The sequence below is a fragment of the Vigna radiata genome, unplaced genomic scaffold (genome assembly GCF_000741045.1).
Source record: "Vigna radiata var. radiata cultivar VC1973A unplaced genomic scaffold, Vradiata_ver6 scaffold_215, whole genome shotgun sequence".
In the NCBI taxonomy this organism is placed as follows: Eukaryota; Viridiplantae; Streptophyta; class Magnoliopsida; order Fabales; family Fabaceae; genus Vigna; species Vigna radiata.
This window is the reverse complement of record NW_014541783.1, coordinates 356,256-376,570: the sequence shown is the minus strand read 5'-3', so window position 1 is coordinate 376,570 and position 20,315 is coordinate 356,256. Positions and strand designations below refer to the sequence as shown.

The 20,315-nt window shown below is 34.3% G+C and overlaps 4 protein-coding genes across 6 annotated transcripts; 1 reads left to right on the top strand and 3 right to left on the bottom strand.

Moving 5' to 3' along the window:
- The first annotated feature begins 1,818 nt into the window (after positions 1 to 1,818).
- LOC106778184 (chlorophyll a-b binding protein, chloroplastic) lies at positions 1,819 to 3,605 on the top strand. Its single transcript, XM_014666120.2, has 4 exons — positions 1,819 to 1,946; positions 2,155 to 2,375; positions 2,488 to 3,002; positions 3,244 to 3,605. The coding sequence occupies exons 1-4, from the start codon at positions 1,891 to 1,893 to the stop codon at positions 3,259 to 3,261; spliced, it is 810 nt and encodes a 269-aa protein (XP_014521606.1). The 5' UTR covers positions 1,819 to 1,890; the 3' UTR covers positions 3,262 to 3,605.
- A 316-nt stretch (positions 3,606 to 3,921) lies between these two features.
- Positions 3,922 to 7,332, bottom strand: LOC106778183 (probable inactive purple acid phosphatase 29). Of its 3 annotated transcripts, none has more exons than XR_001377010.2 (5): positions 6,699 to 7,332; positions 5,939 to 6,333; positions 5,254 to 5,717; positions 4,607 to 4,812; positions 3,922 to 4,268 (listed from the first exon to the last, which is right to left on the bottom strand). XR_001377010.2 is itself a non-coding variant. In XM_022776058.1 (5 exons), coding segments are annotated over exons 1-5 (1,278 nt in total). In that variant the 5' UTR covers positions 7,042 to 7,331; the 3' UTR covers positions 3,922 to 4,267. The 3 variants fall into 3 exon arrangements, 2 of the variants coding, with proteins under 2 accessions (XP_022631779.1, XP_014521605.1); XM_022776058.1 differs by having other exon boundaries at positions 4,738 to 4,812; positions 6,699 to 7,331; XM_014666119.2 differs by lacking the exon at positions 4,607 to 4,812 and having other exon boundaries at positions 6,699 to 7,326.
- A 3,805-nt stretch (positions 7,333 to 11,137) lies between these two features.
- LOC106778168 (uncharacterized protein C594.04c) lies at positions 11,138 to 13,131 on the bottom strand. The gene is made up of 3 exons (XM_014666096.2): positions 12,833 to 13,131; positions 12,477 to 12,740; positions 11,138 to 11,846 (listed from the first exon to the last, which is right to left on the bottom strand). Exons 1-3 carry the CDS (start codon positions 13,064 to 13,066, stop codon positions 11,367 to 11,369), a joined length of 978 nt encoding a protein of 325 aa, XP_014521582.1. The 5' UTR covers positions 13,067 to 13,131; the 3' UTR covers positions 11,138 to 11,366.
- Positions 13,132 to 14,988: 1,857 nt separating this feature from the next.
- LOC106778201 (transcription factor 25) lies at positions 14,989 to 19,166 on the bottom strand. The gene is made up of 4 exons (XM_014666139.2): positions 18,804 to 19,166; positions 17,668 to 18,197; positions 16,271 to 17,179; positions 14,989 to 15,615 (listed from the first exon to the last, which is right to left on the bottom strand). The coding sequence occupies exons 1-4, from the start codon at positions 18,963 to 18,965 to the stop codon at positions 15,330 to 15,332; spliced, it is 1,887 nt and encodes a 628-aa protein (XP_014521625.1). The 5' UTR covers positions 18,966 to 19,166; the 3' UTR covers positions 14,989 to 15,329.
- Between the last annotated feature and the right edge of the window lie 1,149 nt (positions 19,167 to 20,315).

Genomic DNA, 20,315 nt, shown 5'->3' with positions numbered 1-20,315 from the left:
TTCATTAAATGAACAAATGGTATTATAAAAAATTTGGAGGTGGTGAAAGAACTCGTGGAAGTGCAAAAATAAGCTTCAACATGACCACCTAGGAATCAGAGCAATAAGTGTTAATCTTATCTAAACCCGACAATTAATCTTACATAGTAAATAAAATTGACAACATTTACTTTTTTACAGTAAAATTAACTACATTAATACAAATAAATTGCGTTTAAGATTCAATTTAGAGTGAATTAGATTTGCACTCACCATGTTATTGAACTACACTATTCATTTTATAAATTCTTTTACACAAATCTAATTTGTTTGAAGAATCTACATTATTATCTTTTATTTATATTACATATGTACTCTTAGTTCTAAAATTATTATATTATTTTTTGGTAAAAAATTTTCTTGTCTTCGTGTTAAAATTTCCTAATTGTAAAAATCTTCAATATTAAATTGACGTTAACTTATTATATATATATATATATATATATATATATATATATATATATATATATATATATATATATATGTGTGTGTGTATGTATTTTCAGTTTCCTGTTTTTGTGTTTTAATTATTTTATTTACATAATTTGTCATTTATATAACAATATAGTGTCACACTATCTATGTATTAATGTATGTGGTAGTCTTGTATTTAATTTATTTTTTATATTTAAAATTTTGATTAAATTCAATACTAATTTTTTTTAAAAAAAAGAGTGTTATCCCTCTTCAAAATAAAATAAAATTAGTAATTAAGTTTAATTGTATAATATATATATATATATATATATATATATAATAATAATAATAATAATAATAATTCTTTAAAATTTATACATAAATAATTTTTCCTAAATATTGAAATTAAACTTAAAAATAAATACCCGTATTAAATTTATATTTTTTAAAATATTAAAAATATAAATACAAATGACACTTGTAATTTTTATATTTTAATATATTTGAAATAATTTAAAAAGATGTATTTTTTTTTACAAATATACAATTTTTTAAATTATAAATGCCACTTCACATTTACATTTTTAATATTTTTAAAGAATTGTAGATTTACATTTTGAATCTTTTGAAAAAATATAAGTTTAAAATAGAGACTTTTTTATTAAAATTAAAAATGTAAAAAATAAATTATTATATCAATTCTTCTTTAGATATGTATCATTTAATTTAGGTTTAAATTTTTTATTGATCCTTAGTTATAAGGTGGTGTTCAGTTTAGTCTTCGCTTTTAAAAATATCAACCTTTGGTCCCTAAGTTATAAAAAAATGTATCAAATGAGTTCCAGCAGTTAATGAAATCAATGAAATATATACCAAGTTGCCAACGAAATCAATGAAATATGTACCAAGTTGCCATCCAGATATGGAGATTTTGCAACCTTCAAAGAGCCCACAAGTATGAAAGAATATAGATGAGACTAATTTGATACATATTTCATTGATTTCGTTAACTGTTGGAATTAATTTAATACGAACCAAAAATTGATATTTTTAAAAAAGAGGCTGAACATCAACTTATAAGGAATAAAAAATATTTAAACCTTTAATTTATATCTACCTAAGGTCAATGATTCCCACACAAATGGTCATTGGGGTTGTGTGGAGTAAAGACAGTCAACAACATGGAAGAATCTGTCTTGTGGTTGCAGTGGTTTCATGGTCTGACAAATGTGAACCACTAGATTCTGATTTTTGAAAGAAAACCTATCCTATGAGATTCTGCATGCCACGTGGCAACTCACCATCTAATTTCTGATTCACACTCCTATCCTTTGAGATAAGAACATACATTTAACAAAATTGCATTCTCTTCCCTCTCATCATTTTAATCACCACAACACAGCAACTCACAGAGCTAACATTTCAAAGCCTGCCATGGCTTCCTCCTGTGCTTCCTCTGCCATTGCAGCTGTTGCCATCTCCACCCCAAGGCAAGTTCATAGTTCCCACGTGCCCATGCATATTATTACTTGTATTACAAAACGCTACGTCAAATGTTTCATGCATTGTCCTCTAACTAAAATGATGAAACTTTGAAAACCTGTGATTGAATTCACGTATATACTAATATGATCATCCTTAGCTTGACCATTCAATGATATTGAACCTATTACTGAGTACTAATGGAATTGCATGCAGTTCGAAAAATGGATCACTGTTGGGAACCGCAAAAGCTTCTTTTCTCAGTGGAAGAAAACTGAGGATGAACAGTTTCACAGCACCAGTTGGAGCACGATCCAGCGCTACAGTGTGCGCAGTTGCTGACCCTGATAGGCCTCTGTGGTTCCCAGGAAGCACCCCTCCTCCATGGCTAGATGGCAGTTTGCCTGGAGATTTTGGTTTTGATCCCCTCGGTCTTGGTAAGCAATCATCACTTTCAAAATATTCCGAATAAGTTCCAGCAATAATATTAGACTATTCTTTCTTGAGAATTCAAGTGAGTGACAACAAAAGTATGTTGTGGTTCGGCAGGATCTGATCCTGAGAGCTTGAGATGGAATGTTCAGGCAGAGATTGTGCACTCCAGATGGGCCATGTTGGGTGCGGCTGGCATTTTCATCCCAGAATTCCTCACAAAGATTGGTGTCCTTAACACCCCTTCATGGTACACTGCTGGAGAGTTGGAGTACTTCACAGACACTACCACACTGTTCATAGTTGAGCTCATTTTCATTGGGTGGGCTGAGGGTAGAAGATGGGCTGACATCATCAAGCCAGGCTGTGTCAACACTGACCCCATCTTTCCCAACAACAAGCTCACAGGAACTGATGTTGGGTACCCAGGTGGGCTTTGGTTTGACCCACTTGGCTGGGGAAGTGGTTCTCCTGAGAAGATCAAAGAGTTGAGAACAAAGGAGATCAAGAATGGGAGGTTGGCCATGTTGGCTGTGATAGGTGCATGGTTCCAGCACATATACACTGGCACTGGTCCTATTGACAACCTCTTTGCTCACCTTGCAGATCCGGGTCATGCTACTATTTTTGCTGTAAGTTCATTTTACAACTGGGTCTTGCCTAATGATTTCACTAATTTACTTTGGTGGTCACTTTCCTATCAAAATTAGAGTTTTATTTCTGTAGTATGTTGACATTTCATGGAAGTCTTAGTTAGCCGAATTGTATATAATAAAATACCGATTGGAGAATAATACTAAAAGCACGCATATAACTGTGTAAGTTTTGTTCATTTATTGTTGTTTGTGCTGATTTTATCTGTTACTGCTACAGGCTTTCACTCCCAAGTAAGAAGGGATGGAACAACTCTATTATTGCAAGTCATGGAGAAACATTGGCAAATCTGTTTAACTAAGTTGTAAGACTTAAATGTCTTTAGAGGGGAGGGTTTGTGTCGGTGAAAGCTTGTAAAATGGCTACTTCTATTATCATGCACAGATTGATGATTCAATGTACAAATACCTATTTAAGTTTAGATGCATTTAATGTAAATTCAGGAAGGAATGCATGCATGATAAGACTGCAACACTATATGATGGTAACTAGCACAGGGGACATTTGATGCTCCTTGGTTGCTTAGTTAATCTTCATTTCGCATTTCCTAAAAAATCAATGCTCTTAATCGATTATATTTATCTCATAACCATACAGAGAAAACGCACTGAAAAATATGTGAAAAGTTAGCATATAATTTCAGTTTTATCCCCTTTTTATTGGAAATTAAAACTTATAGCTCTGAAATCTTCACAATAAGTTTGCCATTGAGCTTTTCTCTCCCTGAGAACTACTTTTAATATCACGCAATGCTATTAACAATTCTTAAGGTGGAGTGTTTATAAGAAGAAAGTAAATGAGAACACAAATTTTGAAAGCAACTCACTAATTTACCAATATTGGTGGCATGCCAGTTGCCATTTTGAAAGCAACCCACACTCATTTAAGGGAGTTTTCTTATGATATTGCGTTTCTTTTATCCTCAGACAAAAATAACAACAAAACATCTTCTGGTTTCAAGGCCACATATAAAAACTTGAAATAATGACATGATCATACAAGTTGGTATGGAGTATGAATAGTTGTAATTCTACTTCTTCTTTATGAAGCTTTGAGTCCTATTCTAATCTTAGCAGGCTAACTTCTATTACAGAACAAAATCTATAATAAAGACAATCAAATTCCTCTCAATAAAATTTATCGTATAGCAACTCAATACAAAATAGCCTCATGTGGATATCAATATCTGTCTGCATAATTTTCAAATTCTCAATCACCTCCATTTGGTTTTTATCTTTGGACATCTGCAATGAAAACCAAAATACCATGACTCCAAATAGATAACATGAAATAAAATAAAAAAACAAATAAATTATGTAACGTCAGCAAATCAGATAAATTATTGTCTAACGATTATGATACCATCTAATTTACTTTCCTTATTGGAACATTTTCTAGTCTTCTTCACAACATGCCCAGGTCCCCTAAGGCGAGATTCTAGTATTCTATGATATTTTTTAACTATTAAAATCTTTGGACATTTAATCACTTTAGTTCAAATTCTTTTTCATACAAGCAAAGTAGAATACTTGATAACACATAACTCTACATCTTCCTAATTTACCGAGTTCTGGTCCTTAACTATTTCAAATGCAATGAAATTGCTGAAAGTGTTGAAACGTGGTATCTTTATTGGAGAAGTACAGTGATGAACTTCCTTATTAGATTTATAGAATACTTAGACACAGTAGCTCCTTGAGGGACTGCGCCTACCAAGCCAAAGTGATGGAAACCCATCCAAGGAGCTGTAGCATGGACCAGTAGAATGGCACTGTCTGTGAATTGATACTAAATGAAGTGAAAAGAAAAAAAAAAAAGAGAAATGTAATGTGTTTCCTTTGTGAGTTCAAAACAAAAGAAAGAAGTAAACATGTATAGAAAGATGATGAGAAAATCTGAGAATGAAATAGTAGCATTGTTGCCTAGCCATGATGAATCAAAAGAAATCAGAATAGGACAATTCATGATGCCACTTACTCTTGGAGGACTCAACTCAAAAAATTCAGTTGTCAGCACAGTGGCCTTCCATATTTTCTTACGAAAAAATGTTCAATTATGATATTCATTTCTAACTTTTATTTCTATGAGCAATTGTTTCCTAATTTTTCATTTTCTTTGTGACCAACACGCATCTCTCAGACAAATCTTGTGATAACTTCCATCCTTTTCAGCCTGTAACCAGTTTATGCAGAGCAAGAGTAGTTTTATAAGTATCACAGGATATCTTACCACTGAGAGTTCTTGCTCCATAGGACCTCGCCATCAATTCCAGTAAGATGTTGATCATCAAGGCGTTTCCATGTTTTAATTGACTTAACATCTCCCCAGTTTCCTTTCTCTGTTTTCTCCAAGCTAGCTACCACCACTCTTGCTCTCCTAGGCCACCCTGCCTTTCCATAAGCATGGTATCCAAATCCCCCAGCATAACAAAGTTGTATATTCATAAGATTTCCACAGAAATCATTGAGGTGATCATGGCCAGTGAAAACTGCCTTCACATCTCCTGCTGAAACCAAGGTTGTGAAGAAGCCAGAGTTCACAGAAGCAGAGCTAATGCCATTACCATCCGGTTCCAGTTTCACACCAGTCATGTTTGATGAATCAAAACTAGCATATTCTGGCAGAGGGATGTGGAAATATGTAAGACCAGGAGCAGCATCTTTCTGAGGCAAGGGTCCACTTATATATGCTTTCTGCAGGATACAGAAAGAGTTAGAGGTCAATCCTAACTCACCAATGAAAACTGAACAATAAGCACATGTTTAATGAGAATTTCCATTCACATGAGAAAATATGTTTCGTAAAAGTTATCCTAGTTTCAATTTTGTTCCTGCTTTCAAAGGTTTGTATTGGAAATGTTGAAAAAGTGGCGCATTTGTAACTTCTTTTATGCAATAGGAAATGAAAACAGAACCTTAAGCTTTGCAGATGTTCGTTGGAACCAAAGTTGCTGGGAGGGCTTGATCCAATCATAACCAAAAATTGTAGAAACTTTGGAATAATCTCCACTATCAAGAAAGTATAGGTTGAGAACTGATTTATTTTCAAAATCAGAGCCTTCAACTCCTCCAACCTCCAAGTTATAGTTCCCAAAACCATCAATGATATGTGCTTCAGGAGGATTGAATTTAGATAAGGTGTTTTTCATCCCAACAATATGCTTCATCACCCCTTCCCTAGAGAGGGTTCCTTCCTGGTCATGGTTGCCCAAAACAGCTACCCAAGGAATGTTTGATGCAATTGCAGGAGCAAATGCAGCCTCCAAGGATTTAGCTGAATCCGTGCAATCAAACCCAAAGATATTGTCTCCTGTTATACCACAGCAAACATTCTCCATAGGTTATATCATATATCATTAACCAAGGAAACTTATAGCTTCGAAATAGATGTGCAAATGATGATTAACCAACGTAAAAAGAAACTACAAGCTACAAAAACAAGATTCTAACTCGAGTTCATTTCATTTCCATCCGGCTACAACTAAATAGAATAGCTTGCTCTTTGTCTTTGATTTCTTATCAAATAATTTGGGTATATAATATTATTATCCAAGAAAGTAGAAACGTTCCACTCGAAAGAATGAAGGGAAAAGGTCATTTTCTTAAAACTAAGAAGCCAAAATATCAAACGATTAGAAATCAAATGAAATGATAACTAAAAGCAAGACTAGTTACCGGTGAAGACAATAAGATTAGGCCTCTCAGCTTGGATCATTCTGTTAATAAAGACAGTAGTATTAAGGTCAGAGCAAGAAAAATTCTGAGAAGGGAGCACATTCAAGCAAGGTGTGCTCTTGCCATTTGCATAGTGCATATCTGCCACCTGCAATATCTTGAATTCTCCATTTTGGCCAAACCTTAGCTTTTGATTCGGTTGAGGTGATGGGGGGTCTGCTTGTGTTGTAGCCGAGACACTGAAAGCAGTCAAACAAAGCCACCATACTGTTGACACCAAAACCATGAAATCTAAACCCGTTCTCCCCTTGGTACCAAAAACATTTCTTTTACCAGAAATCATCACTGTTTTTGGGAATTTGGGAGCCAAACACAAAAGAAAAACTCAAATTGTACCAGTACTCCTTGTGGGGTTGAAGTAGCAAGAAGATATATAGGCTTGAGCTTGGCCACTTTGGAAAGTAAAGTAAGGTCCTTCTCTGTGTTTTCTTTGGTAATTAAATATTTTTCATGGCTTTGGATTTTTTATATAGGAAGAAGACAACGTGAAATGAACAGTAACATCAGAATGTGCCTGTGTGAACTAGGAACACGAAAAAATTGTTGGGGATGTCCTTGTCTGAGTGTCAGGTTGATGATAAGCTTAGTTAGATAGATTGAACCAAAGTAATTAAGCATGGGCCAACTGGCAACTTCCAAAGGATATTCTCTCAGAGATAAATTCAAAGAGTCATGACATGATTCTGTTTCCTCCATCACAAAATGTATAGTGCATGATCATTTTGTAATCTCATAGGGAATTTCGTATGATTTTTTTAACTATGGGAAATTTACTTGGAGACAAAACTAGAAAAAAAGTACTATAAAGTAATGAAATTCACTTTTTTCTGTTGGCTGGTCAATAATGAGTTTCTTCTAGAAAAAAGAAACAAATAAAAAGCATTACATTATCATATAAACTAAAGGTTTAACAATAAAAGAAAAAAGTAGAACTATCCTAAATGTCTTGATTTGTTTTGGTACTAGTTAATCTCTTAATTAATTTTAATGGAAAGATTTTTCTTTGAATTTAATTCAAAGGATATCAGCATATTTAAGACTCACCTAATTATAGCTACTCAAACCTAGACAGTAGAAATGAATTTAATATGCGTGAAAAACTAGACTGCAGGGCATATGACATTTATTATATATTTAAGAGCTCATTGAATGTGTCAACCTCTGCTATTGTCTCCATTGAACACTCGTGGCAATTATTATCTGTGAAACCTGTACAGAAAGGGATCTGCATTTTACTTTTATTTCCCCCTCTGGTTTTGTTTTGTCTGAATATGTAAGTGGTCACTAAAGGAAAGAAAAAATATAGAAAACCCCCAATATAGAACCATATTGTATTTTTCAATTATAATGGATAACTGTTATTGAATTCAGATTCCAGAATGAAGGTTACAATGATCTAGTAAAATATTCTTTAATTGACAAATAGCACCAATGGTATGTAAATTGTCCATCACAAAAGGGTCTTTCTCAAAAGTTTCCTTCATTCTTCTCATCCACTGGTTTATGTTTTGTCTCTTGGCCAGGTCAGTTTAATCTTATTTTATTCATTTAATAATATTCATTTCCCTTCACAAGTATGCATCTCTAACGTGTCTTCTGGACGTTAGTACAAAAATGACAACCAATGCTTGTAGTTATGGTCAGGATTCTTTCACTGTTCAACCCTGATTCGGAATCAAACAGTTTCAAAGTGGATGTTTACATGTAGCTCAAATTATACTATAATTAATCAAAATCTTAACTACTACAAAAGTTAATGGTCCAGTCTTTGATAATAGCAGTTAATTTTCCTCACATGGAAGGAATTTGGGATATCTCATTGTTTTTTCGCTTACCAGTGGTGTCACTGTTCAGTCTGTGATACATCATCCTCTTCTGTTAAGACTAGTAAGCAAACTTGAGGTTGATAGTCACAAGTTATCTTTATTAACACATCAATCGTTAGCATCCTAATCAGTAAGGGAAAAAAACAAAAGCATTAAGCATAGGGGGAGGTTCTGTTCCTTTGGAGACACCAAAATAGTGTAAAATGGGGGGAACTTTCTACATGTGCATCAAAATTTTCACAAGCATGCAACATGCCCATGATGGAATAAGATCACTACAGTTCCACATTCCCCACTTGCTTATTTAACTTTTCTTTTGGTTTAGGATAGAGAAATGTTAACAATACAATTTTTCCAAAGCACCCTTTGACTCACTATTTTCTAATTTCTGCAGCTCGTTCGCCAAATGATAAAGAGTGTAGCAAAAAGATGTCCAAGACCAAGACTTTTACTGGTATTTCGTTACTTTAAGACATACCATAATGGTAGAAAAACAGAAGGGAACGTTCTACACGCGCATTGCAACACACTTGTGTAACGTGACCACGACGCACTAAACTAGTTCAAAATTTCACACCACTTTACAAAAATGTTTGTCCAGACCACGTTTTCTTGAGGATGGACCAAGAAACTAAGGAGTTGTATTTGAACTGGGGACTGCGGGGACTAATATTATCAGAACAAATATGAATGAAGAGTATGTGATTCTCCTTATGTTGCTTGCAGTTACCAGGCTATAATGGCAAATTGAAGTGCTGAGACTGCCAAGAAATTTACGAAGGTATTAAACGTTATCACAACAAAACATAGAAATTGCAGATTTGATTTTAAATTCTCCTATTTTCTTTAAGAATGGTCAAACACAAGTGGAACATAGACGTACTTCTCTTTGTAGTCAATTGTAATCAAATGTAGAATTGTAATTTTAAATACTATGAAAACTACTTTTGTCATATTTGATCTCAAAATTAATTAACATTAGTCAAAGTTGTTCAACGCAAATACGCACACAAACATACACAAAAGTACCACTTCAGGAGTGAAGATAGAGAATGTAGAATTTTCCGACAAAACTTTGTTCTACAGTAACCTCTGCTTCAAATTCAAAATGGTATGGAAGTCCTCCTTTGCGGTCCCAAGTGAATGTTGGTAGCAAGATACCTACAACTCTAATGACCTAATCAGTAAACAGCAATAATAAAGAGATGACAAAATTTTGAGAAGAAAGTGTAACTTCCAATGATCAGTTTTCATCCTTGCATGGAGGTAATACTAAACCTATATGTGATCATTTCAATCCTTTGATTCTCAGTGGTGGTTGGTTGATTTTTAAGAAATCTGCTGCAGTGTATGGTGAGTGTAGAACATACCTAGTATGTATTTGAATTCAAGCTCCATCACCCACTTTCAATTCGATCTAACACTCACATTACTTCTTCCATTTGTATTGGAAAGAATAATTTTCTATTCATTATCATTCTTGTATATATCCAAACACACCCCTTGTAGTAGATATCCGAACACCCTTGGGCTTATTTGTTTTTTTGGACTAATGGGGTTAGGTTTATCCTTCCTATACTCCAAAAAACCCAATCAGCAACCATTTTTATTATGAACAAGGTTAATCCGGAATTAAAAGTTTTATATTCAAGATCATCTGATCAGGAATTTATATGGGGTACTAATGGCTGAGATTTTTGGGTTGTAGGAAGATGAGGCCTGATTGTTATTAGACTTCTTGGTGCAGAGCCACCTCAGAACATATCGCCAGAGGATCCTCTAAATCTATCTCAAACTTGTTTCCCAAAATTTAGGGGAAAACTGAAGGAAAAATTACTAACACTGAAAAGAGTTGACTAATGAAGTCTAATCCCAAGATGTGTCTCACCCAATCACTTAACTATCAGAACAAAACTCTAATTTCAGGTCAACACTAATAGCACTTGTTCAATAGCTGCAAAACATCCCTGAACTCACTACATTCTTGAGTCAAAATGTAACTTTTGTGACTCTTGTTTCACTGAAATTATTATATGTCCTCTACATTATGGAATATGCAAATAGGCACTAACCTGAGCAAACATTTTTCTTTACATGGTTCAGAATCTCAAACCAAAACCTCTGGCATATGCATTCTGTTCAATGGTCTAAAAGTAAATGGCCAACACACGTCAAAGCTCTCCATGCAAGAAAATTTAGATGGATATATCTCTTTCCCACCCTACATGGTGGTATATTCTACTTCTTTGATTTCTGTATTTTTGGGGGCTCTCACGATTCATGGCAATGTTTGAAGGTTAGGGAAATATACATTCATTAGATATCAATTTGCAACCATGACAGAGCATCTAAATTGATGGCGCATTTTATAACATGAAATCATGATCTGAAATAGCAATATTTTTAAAATTAGACAACACAAGTAATTGAACTGGTTAAAAACACTAGTTATGGTTCAATGGTCCAAAAATAACTGTAAAATATTTCTTTAGGGCTCCAGGTTTTCCCGTGAACAGAAAGAAGCCTAGGTAAAAGGGCTAGTGAATGTATATGCACAGCCAAATACACTATCAGACATTTTGAAGCTGAAAAGCCAGATTCAGGAAGTACAACTCCAAATGTAGCGGATGCATTAAGATTTTATACAACATTACAGCAAAATACATATATAGAACACGTACCATTTCTGATTTCATTAAATAAATAAGAACGATGCAAGATTTATAAGATACAAAAATGATAGTTTTACAAAAGCAACCATTACCACTGCACCAAGAAAAGATCAAACATTCTTATTTTTAACTCCTGAAGGAGAGGACTTGAACCAAGGTATCCACACAGAAGTTGTCTTTTGATATAGTCTAAACGCTTTTGCTCTACTTTCTTTTTTCAACATTCGGTCCTCCACAAGCTTAGTCACATAAGCCAAACACATAGTATTAACCAAAGCTCCAATAAAGGTCCACCCAAGTCCCAGATTCCAAGCAAATACAGCCAGCCCCCACCACCACAGCTGCTCACCAAAGTAATTCGGATGCCGGCAGTAATACCACAAGCCACTGTCAAGAACAGGAGCGACAGGTTTACCGAGCTCCTTCAGCTTGTTGTTTCTATTCACAAACTCATAGAGCTGTGTATCAGAAAAGTATGCTATCACAATGCCACATAAACAGATAGCTGTAGCTGCCAAGTCCCACATGCTCAATGGCTGACTGACAGTATGGACCGCATACAAGGGAAGGGACAATGCAATCAAAAACATCTGCATAGACAAGAATCACATACCAAAATGAAAACAGTCAATTCAATAAAAAAAAAAAAAAAAAGAAAACCAACAAACCAAACACGTAAGAAGCAGGTTCAAGTTGTTTGGTTACAGCATATACATCATTCAACAATGAAGCCGTACAAGAAAAAAAATACAGAATTAACGTGGTTATGTACCTTACATCCACTTGCAGTCAAGAAATTTCTAATATTTACTTTAGAGTGCAATGCTTATATAATGAATGAACTCTATCATCTTCTCTTATTGCACAATGCAATAAATCGTCTCAAATTACAAGGTAACATCAAAATTGGTTCAGGTTCTTACTGTCAGCTCCAAAATGTCAAGTCAGGACAAGATTCAGATCGTCCCATTAACATAAAATTCAAAGAATCTCATTAGGTTCATTTAAGGGTAGGTTTCTGTAGACACCTTAATAGTGAAAACACCTCATCGTCACTCGTATTTTTCTCTATCTTTTTCTGCTTGGCACATCATATCATCTACACTGTACAGTTTTTTCACTTGGTGTACACTAGCATGTGAGTGTCCATGAATCTATTCCTTCCTCTAAACTTCATTTTGACACCAATGAATAAAAGGAGACCAATGAGAAAAGTTTACCTGTTGGGAGACATAGACTGCAAAGAATGAAATCCACCACCATTGCTTTCCGTACTGTTCACTCATCTCAGTGAAACGCCAGTCTTCTCTGGCACCCCACTGCCACCCTTCTCTCCTGAAATAGTTATGAGTGAGCCTCACACTCCACACCCAAGTCAATAAAACCACGATCCTCGACCTCCACAAATCATAATTAGCCAAAGGGTGAGTGGCATAGTAATGAACAAGCATCACAGGTATCACAGTCCAATAGGGGTCAATCATCTGCACCATCAACATCAAAAGACGTCAACTTGGAAGGAAATGTGAAAGTGGGTGAATGAAGAAGAAAAAAAATTGGGGGGCTTTGAGTATACCCAGTGGCTGGACTGGATTACGCCTATGACCCAGAAGAGAACATTGACGTTGAGGAAGAAGAGAGTGTTGGCTAATACAAGAGGGTGGTAATAGCACCATGACCACAAACTTGACCAAGATGATGAAGAATTTGGTGAGTCGTAGTGGTTGAGAAATGAGAGGTAGAAGAAGATGGAGGGAAGTGGAACCAAAAATGCTATCACAGCGTTCTTCAAATTGCGACAACTTGACATATTGTTGTTTGGCCCTTTGAATCAATTTGATTTGATCCTATGTTGTATTGAATGGATGTGTTTATAGCTTCCTCTTTTATAGAGGAATTAGGACAAATACTTTTGTAAATCTTACTAATCTATATTAAATAACATATATTACGTTTGTTATAGTGAAACTATATTGAACTCTTAGATAAAGAGTCGGATTTTTGTTTTGCAGATCAATTCATGAAAAGGTCTTTTGGAAGAGATAATTTCATTGCAGATATTTCACACTGATAACAAGAAATCTAATAGTGTAATATTACAATATATATATATATATATATATATATATATATATATATGCTACTTTATGCTATAAGTACGTGTTTAACATTATAATAACTTATTTATGATTAATAAATTAACCCATCCTTGTGTAAATATTTTCCATAACTGCACAAATTGAATAAGTAATGAAAAAAACACAGTATCACATTATATCAAGTAGCATATGAAAACTAATTCTTAATTGATTTTATTTCTTTTCAGTTTCCACATAGTATACGATCCTCAATACCAAAACATTAGCACAACTCGCTTTCTGCTTGTGGCTCCCCACACAAAGTCATGTTCGCCTACTCATCGATAGATTATATGATCCATTATTTCAACACAATGATTTGCTGATTCCATGAGCTCGCAGCTAAGTTATTTTAATTTTCTTAAATGGTAAGTGAAAGCAATGCTGAATATGTCACTTAAACATAAAGTCACAAAATATTACATGTTATTTATTTCTTTTCTTAATTAACAAACATGGTAAAGAAAAGTTAAGCAATGCAGGTTGAGTATTCTTAGTTACTTGTATTCTCATTCATTTCAGCATAAAAAAGGTGAAAAACTTCACGACAAGAAGGTTGAACATCATCACAAGTTGGGAAAGAAAGCAGAAAAGTAAACGAGCGTGGACAGATGGTCACAACTTACAAGACAGACAATAAGAGAATCCAAAAAAACATAAATTAAGTGATATTGACAATAATGCTTAGCAGTGTTGTAATGATGTTAGCTGCATATAGTTGTGACCTTAATGATATGTTAAAATCCACTCACATGATAACTTTATCATACTAATTCAATCCCATATTCGGTCCCCCACTTCTCTTATATTGTGTTTGAAGGCTAAACTGACACTGACACGCTCAATCTGCTAAGAAAGAAGGAAAAAAGAAAAGAATGTCACACAGCTCTGCATGCTTGAGCTGGAGGAACTTATAACAAAGTATGTTCCACCTACCATAGGGTCAGGAAAACATTTCTTATTCCTCCTCAGCATGCCTAGGCCGGCGTGTTAAATGGCTTTTCTCTATTTAGTCTGTATAAAGTTTGCATTGAGAAATAATTATAGGCATCACAGGGTCTAGAATATTGTACTATGAAGTTCTACTTTTAATAAACAAGCACATTGCAAGGTCTTAATCTCTTGTTATCCTCCTATTCTTCACTTGAGTACTATCATTTGTGTGGCTATTGCAGTCACAATTGAGCTCAACTTCTGTCATAGTTTCACCCAAATTCAGGTAAACCAGCTTTAAAAAAAATCATGAAATCGTGTCAATAATAGTGTATAATCTTTGTAACATCATTGTTTCCACAACATCATCACAGTAAAGTAGACATCACCCTCGGATTTTCACAGTATATAACTTTATTACATTAATTTGGAAAGTGTAATCCATTAATTACATTACTCTAAATTTAAAAAAATGGTGACTGACTTCTAATAATGATATTAATATATACTTAAAAATAAAAATGATTATAACTCCATGATGGATTAATATAGTGATTAGACGCATGGTTAACTAGTTGGGAGCCTAAAACAGCACCCAATGCTCCTTCAAAACTACTCTAACCATCATGATATACTTAAGGGTTTACTTTTTGAAATAATGTTTTCATTTTTTTATAGCCATCCATGTAATAAAAGATTTGACCTCAAATTGTCGATATCATGTTTAAACTCGTGATCATTACATTATCAAAACAGTGACAAAAAATTGAAAGTAAATCATCTGAAAATGGTATAACATTTTATATGGATATCCCTACAATTAGACACCACAAAATTATATGGCATTTTTATGCGTTCCCACATGGTTGACAATGATCGACATAGTAGCAGAAGACATCAAGCTCCCTAGGCGTCGCTCTGTACAAGAAAGCCATCTCATCATTTAGTTCAACACTCCATTCAAAAAGGCCTTTTGAGCAATTAGGCCAGTTTTCTCCAGCATCATTGATTGTCTTGCCTGTGGTCGTCATGTTGGATATCATCAGGTTCACCATCTTCTCTATCTTCGTAAGTAACCCACGGTAGCATTGACTCAAATAAGACAGCTAGTGCATTCCTATTTGCAACACCACGAGGAACATGGCCATTACCAGGCAGATTAGCAAATTGGTTTTCATCCTGCATACCGTCCTCCATCATCCTTGGAACACCCATAAATTGTTGAAGATTTTCTCGAGGAATTGATGAAAGTGAATCAGAGAAATCAGATACCAGCAAATGTCCATACCTAACATATAAAAAAACATAATCAAATGACATATAAAAAAGCATAATCAAATGACTACATAGATATTAAAACATAATCAAATGACATATAAAAAAGCATAATCAAATGACTACATAGATGTTAAAAGAGTGCTGCCATATTACACACAAACAAATGAACTGCTTCCAAAGCTTCAAAATGAATAAGATTCATATTGCTACTTCCTTTTTCCTTAATTATCCCTCTTTCTTACCTACATGACATGAGTAAGCTTAATTTTTTTATTCTGCGCAACTTGAATACTTCATCATACAACAATTTTCAGTTACATGTTATTAGCTCTTTGCAGAGTTCTCAATCATAATTTGAATCGCTCAACTACCAAATGCTCATTCCAAGTTGAAAAAAGTTTACCAAGTCTTGAAGGCAATAATACACAACATTACAATAATTTTAACATGATGAGAAACTTTCGAGGTGGAGTTTATTTTGGGGGAATAAGCACTTTTAGTTTTTGAAAAGTTTTTAAGCTTACAATTAAAAACAACACTAAATGGGCCCTCAAATATTTGATGCTTTTTCAGGTCAAGATAAAAATTTACTTCAACAGATATGACAACAAAGTGAGCATGCAAAATCAAGCTAAAACAACAAAAAAGTAAACATAATCTCTTACTCATTTTTCTCGGACGAAAATGCTTCTTTTCTGACACAAGCCCAATCCTTAACTTCACTTTTATTACTTTCTAGTGTTTCAATCACTGTTTTCGCGGCACCACTAAGAAGTTTTTGCAGATCAGGAAGCCTCCATATAAGATAATTTCTCTCAACATATATATTAATCAAGTGATCTAGAGATGGAATTCCTGTTTGATCTGATCGGAAAAAGGCATGGTTGAGAATATCTGTCCATGTGCGATCTTTCAATGGTACTTTGGCGACTAGCTTCTTTATGACTGAAGGATGAAGCATCAATGCTTGTTTCATAAGATCAGATGAAGAAGACTTTTCAGTATTCATACCATCATCTTTGCAAGCCTCACGCTCAAGGTAAAACCGACAAATGGCAAGGGAATAAGAGAAGTTTGGAAACAACCAAATGGAGTTATCACTTTTATATTCTTCAGAAAACTTCTCCAGCCATGCATACTCCTCAGCCCTTAAAGCAAAGTAGTCAATGCAGAAAATAGCCCCCATAGGATCATCAGAATCCAGGGAAAGCAACAACTTGCAGACCTCTAAGGCAGATCTATGACAGCCACGCCTGTTCAAATTTTTCATGTGAGTGAAAAGAGCTGCAAATATAGGTTTGTTTGTATCATGCTTGAACTTCAACTGGCAACTTCCCTGCAGTGGATTGAACATGGGATGCCATGCACATTCAAGGGCATATAGACACCTGGCAATAGCATCTGCAGACATCGGCTGTTCACCCAGCACTGCAAAATATTCTGCCATTGTTAGAAGGGAATCGATATGATAAGGACGGTGCTGTAATATGCTTGCTATGCCATTTATGTCATTAATTGCTTTGGCAGCTTCAAATGCTCTCTGAGATTGGGAGTAAGATGGCGAGTGCACATATCTACATTGTAAAAAATATGAAATTAAATGCCATGTACAAAAGGCATATTAAATTCTTAACTTCACAAGTAATCCACTAAGTCAGAAACCAGACAGATTAAGGTTAAGAATTTCCACAAACCCAGAGGTCATTAACAATGAAAATAAATAACAAAAGCCCACAGTAGATGACTCAATCATGCATGCCCTCCTTTTAAAAAGAAAAACCATCAACAATATGAAGAGGAAGAGAGAGACTGTAGGTAATGAAAGTAATCAATAACCAGGCAAAAGTACGTAATTTCCTATGCTATTGATAAATTTCCCCCTCCTCTTTCTATTACTATTTTTCCTAACTCACCCATTAGGCACTTTTATTCCACTCAAGGTTATTCTTAAATGGAAACTTGTATAAGTCCAGACTTCAGAGTTCGTTGTATGTTTATTATATACAATCGGATCAGAAAATTTTATCAATAGAATGAACAAGAATGACCCTTAGTTCATTACCTGAAGTAGTTATGTCCATTTTTCATCTCCAGAAACTCCATGGACAAAGAGTCATCACAGCGGAGCCAATTGTCTGATGGAGTGACAAGAACACTCTTTCTAAGATTGTAATGTACACGCCCCCTCACCCCTCGCATCTGCCTAGAACTGCTCGCTTGATTATTGCTCTCAAATGATTTCATAACCTTGGATCCGAATATTCTTCTCAGCTCATTTTCAGCATTCAAATATTTAGGATCCACTTTCAATACGGAGGTTGCTTGCTGTTTAACAGACTTAATTTTGTCTTTGGCAGAAACAGGTTGCTCAGCCGACGAGTTGACATTCAGAGATAAATCTTCTAGAATCAAGTCCAATTCTTTATCATCTGCCGTTTTATTTGCAGCAGCAGCATTATCCTTGGTTTTCTTCTTTTTCTTTTTCTTCGATTTTGGATTTGATGTGGAAACCTCAGCAGTAGGTTTCAATGAAGATGACTCCTCTTTATCATAACTCGCCAAAGTTTCATGGGAGGATGCCAACTCATTTTCCTGCAGCCAAAACAGCAACATCAAGTAACAACTAAGAAGCATACTCCTTAATCTTGACCTCCGTTTGGACAAACAAGAATCTAAGAATAAATTTGAGGTTCAACATCCAAAAAGTTCTTGTAAAAAATCAAATACTAATTTTTTTTTTTGTAAGAAAGAAATACTTCATGCGATTCTAAGTTTCTCTATAATCACTTATAAGAGAAGAAAATAGGAAAGCCTAAAATGAATTGGACTTCTCCCATGTGCTAAAATTAACTTACGCAGTTAACTTTTGTAGAAGCCACACACATCCAACTAGTGAGACATTTATTCAACTCAGGGCCTACACCATTCTATTATACTAAATGCTGAAACATTTAATTAACAAAAAAAGAATAACGATAAATTATAACCTCAACCTAAATTCAGATTCCATAGTTGTTTGTTTCTGACCTATTCGCAAATACAAAGGCAGATTTACAAAATCTATCTAATCCAATTTCGTGGTGCATGATAGCAACAAAAAGATAGGAACGACATGAAAACCTCAAATGGGTAAACAGGGTAATGCTTCACAAAATCAAAGTTTGAATCGAAATGAACAAGGTGGGGTTTTTTAAAAACCTGGTTTTCGGGTTCAGAATCTTGGTCGTTAAGAAGGTCAAAGGGGTTGATGGAGGAACGAGTGATGGGCTCAGAATCGTTCTCTTCTTCTTCTTCTTCGCTCACGTGTTGCTGAAGGTGGTGTTGCTCGTTCAGAACCTTCTTCATCAATCGAGCCGACATCTTTTTGTTGTTCCAACTGAACCACTTTCAGGGCGATGCAGGGGTATTCGGAGGTCCCCAGAAAGAAAAAATGGATGATGCTTCTCAAATTCAATTGCAAGGAACAGAACAAATTCGAATGAATGAAAAAGAGAAAGAAAACAGCGTTGGTGTTACTCAGTTCATTCTGTCCTGTGTTAGCTGTCCCTCACGTCTGTGGCGCAAAGAGAAGGAGGTGGGCTCACAATACAGAGTGGGCCATATGGGCTTCCACAAGTTTTAGCTCAATATTATAGAGAACAGTTTCTTCCAGCACCCCACTATTACTAACTACACCTCTCACTAACAAAAGAAGACTAAAATATCTTTTCTCACTGCAGCATTTCCATTCTCCACTGTAGAGAAAGAAGAAGAAAAGATAGTTCGTTTCAAAAAAAAAAAAAAAGTTCTAAAAGGTTCATTCCTAAACACATTTTGTGTTTCTCATCTCAAAAAACTCATTTCTAGAAAGTATTATACATATTTTAGAAAATTTATGCTGAAAATGTTTTGGAAAATTTATTCTGAAATGCATTTCATAAGCTTGTTTTGAAAATTTTGTTCTAAAAATTTTATTTATAAATTTTGTTCTGAAAATTATATCCAAGAATTTTTTTTTCAAAAATTTCAGAAAACTTATTCCTATAGGTAATCCAAAAGTTACTTTTATAAAACATATCGAAAATTATGGAGGTGCAGTTACAAATTCTGAGGTTTCAAAAAGGAAAAGCCTTATAGAGAAACAAGAACTCATCTATGCCACACAAAAACAAACTCTCAGTTTGTTCTTAAACTATTACTTTCTTTCTTTTATTTTACACATCAAGTAATATAAATACTTTGTGCCTTTATATTTTTGTTTGGCTAAATTTGATTTTTTTTTCATTATTTGTTATTATATATATTAATTCTAGGTTCGTAATTTGTTATGTTAAGAAAAAAAGATTTCAGTTTTGGAAGAATTTGAAGTTGGCAATGTAATTTACCATGTTTATTATGTAATGTAAAAAAGATACAACTAAATATTTTTTATGTTGTTTACCAAATTGTTTATACATAATATATTCCTCTTTCAGGAAATCAATGAACCATAAAAAAATCAAGCATTATATATATTAAAAAAATACACTTCTTTATAACTAATTTTCATGTATTTTTAATAAAATATTTTTAAAATAAATATTATACCACACTTACGTTGACCATGTTGTCTGGTATGCGCCCACTTAATTTGAAAGTCTGAAACATATACATTTCTGAACATTATCCTCGTCATCCTCGCTCGTGTTGCAATGCATGCATGTGACCTTTCAGCTTCCTTAATTATAAATT

Bases quoted from the DNA above. Each gene is read 5' to 3' on its own strand.
- LOC106778184 (XM_014666120.2), top strand. From the start codon at position 1,891: ATGGCTTCCTCCTGTGCTTCCTCTGCCATTGCAGCTGTTGCCATCTCC. The intron at 1,947-2,154 runs GCAAGTTCATAG...AATTGCATGCAG, and splicing joins GTTGCCATCTCCACCCCAAG to TTCGAAAAATGGATCACTGT. The intron at 2,376-2,487 runs GTAAGCAATCAT...GTGGTTCGGCAG, and splicing joins TTTTGATCCCCTCGGTCTTG to GATCTGATCCTGAGAGCTTG.
- LOC106778168 (XM_014666096.2), bottom strand. From the start codon at position 13,066: ATGTCAAGTTGTCGCAATTTGAAGAACGCTGTGATAGCATTTTTGGTT. The intron at 12,741-12,832 runs GTATACTCAAAG...TTGATGGTGCAG, and splicing joins TAATCCAGTCCAGCCACTGG to ATGATTGACCCCTATTGGAC. The intron at 11,847-12,476 runs GTAAACTTTTCT...TTGTCTATGCAG, and splicing joins CAGTCTATGTCTCCCAACAG to ATGTTTTTGATTGCATTGTC.
- LOC106778201 (XM_014666139.2), bottom strand. From the start codon at position 18,965: ATGTCGGCTCGATTGATGAAGAAGGTTCTGAACGAGCAACACCACCTT. The intron at 18,198-18,803 runs GTTTTTAAAAAA...TTTTGGCTGCAG, and splicing joins ATTCTGAACCCGAAAACCAG to GAAAATGAGTTGGCATCCTC. The intron at 17,180-17,667 runs GTAATGAACTAA...TTTACAATGTAG, and splicing joins AATGGACATAACTACTTCAG to ATATGTGCACTCGCCATCTT.
- LOC106778183 (XM_022776058.1), bottom strand. From the start codon at position 7,041: ATGATTTCTGGTAAAAGAAATGTTTTTGGTACCAAGGGGAGAACGGGT. The intron at 5,718-5,938 runs GTTCTGTTTTCA...TGTATCCTGCAG, and splicing joins GAACATCTGCAAAGCTTAAG to AAAGCATATATAAGTGGACC. The intron at 4,813-5,253 runs GTAAGATATCCT...CACTTCATTTAG, and splicing joins TGGAGCAAGAACTCTCAGTG to TATCAATTCACAGACAGTGC.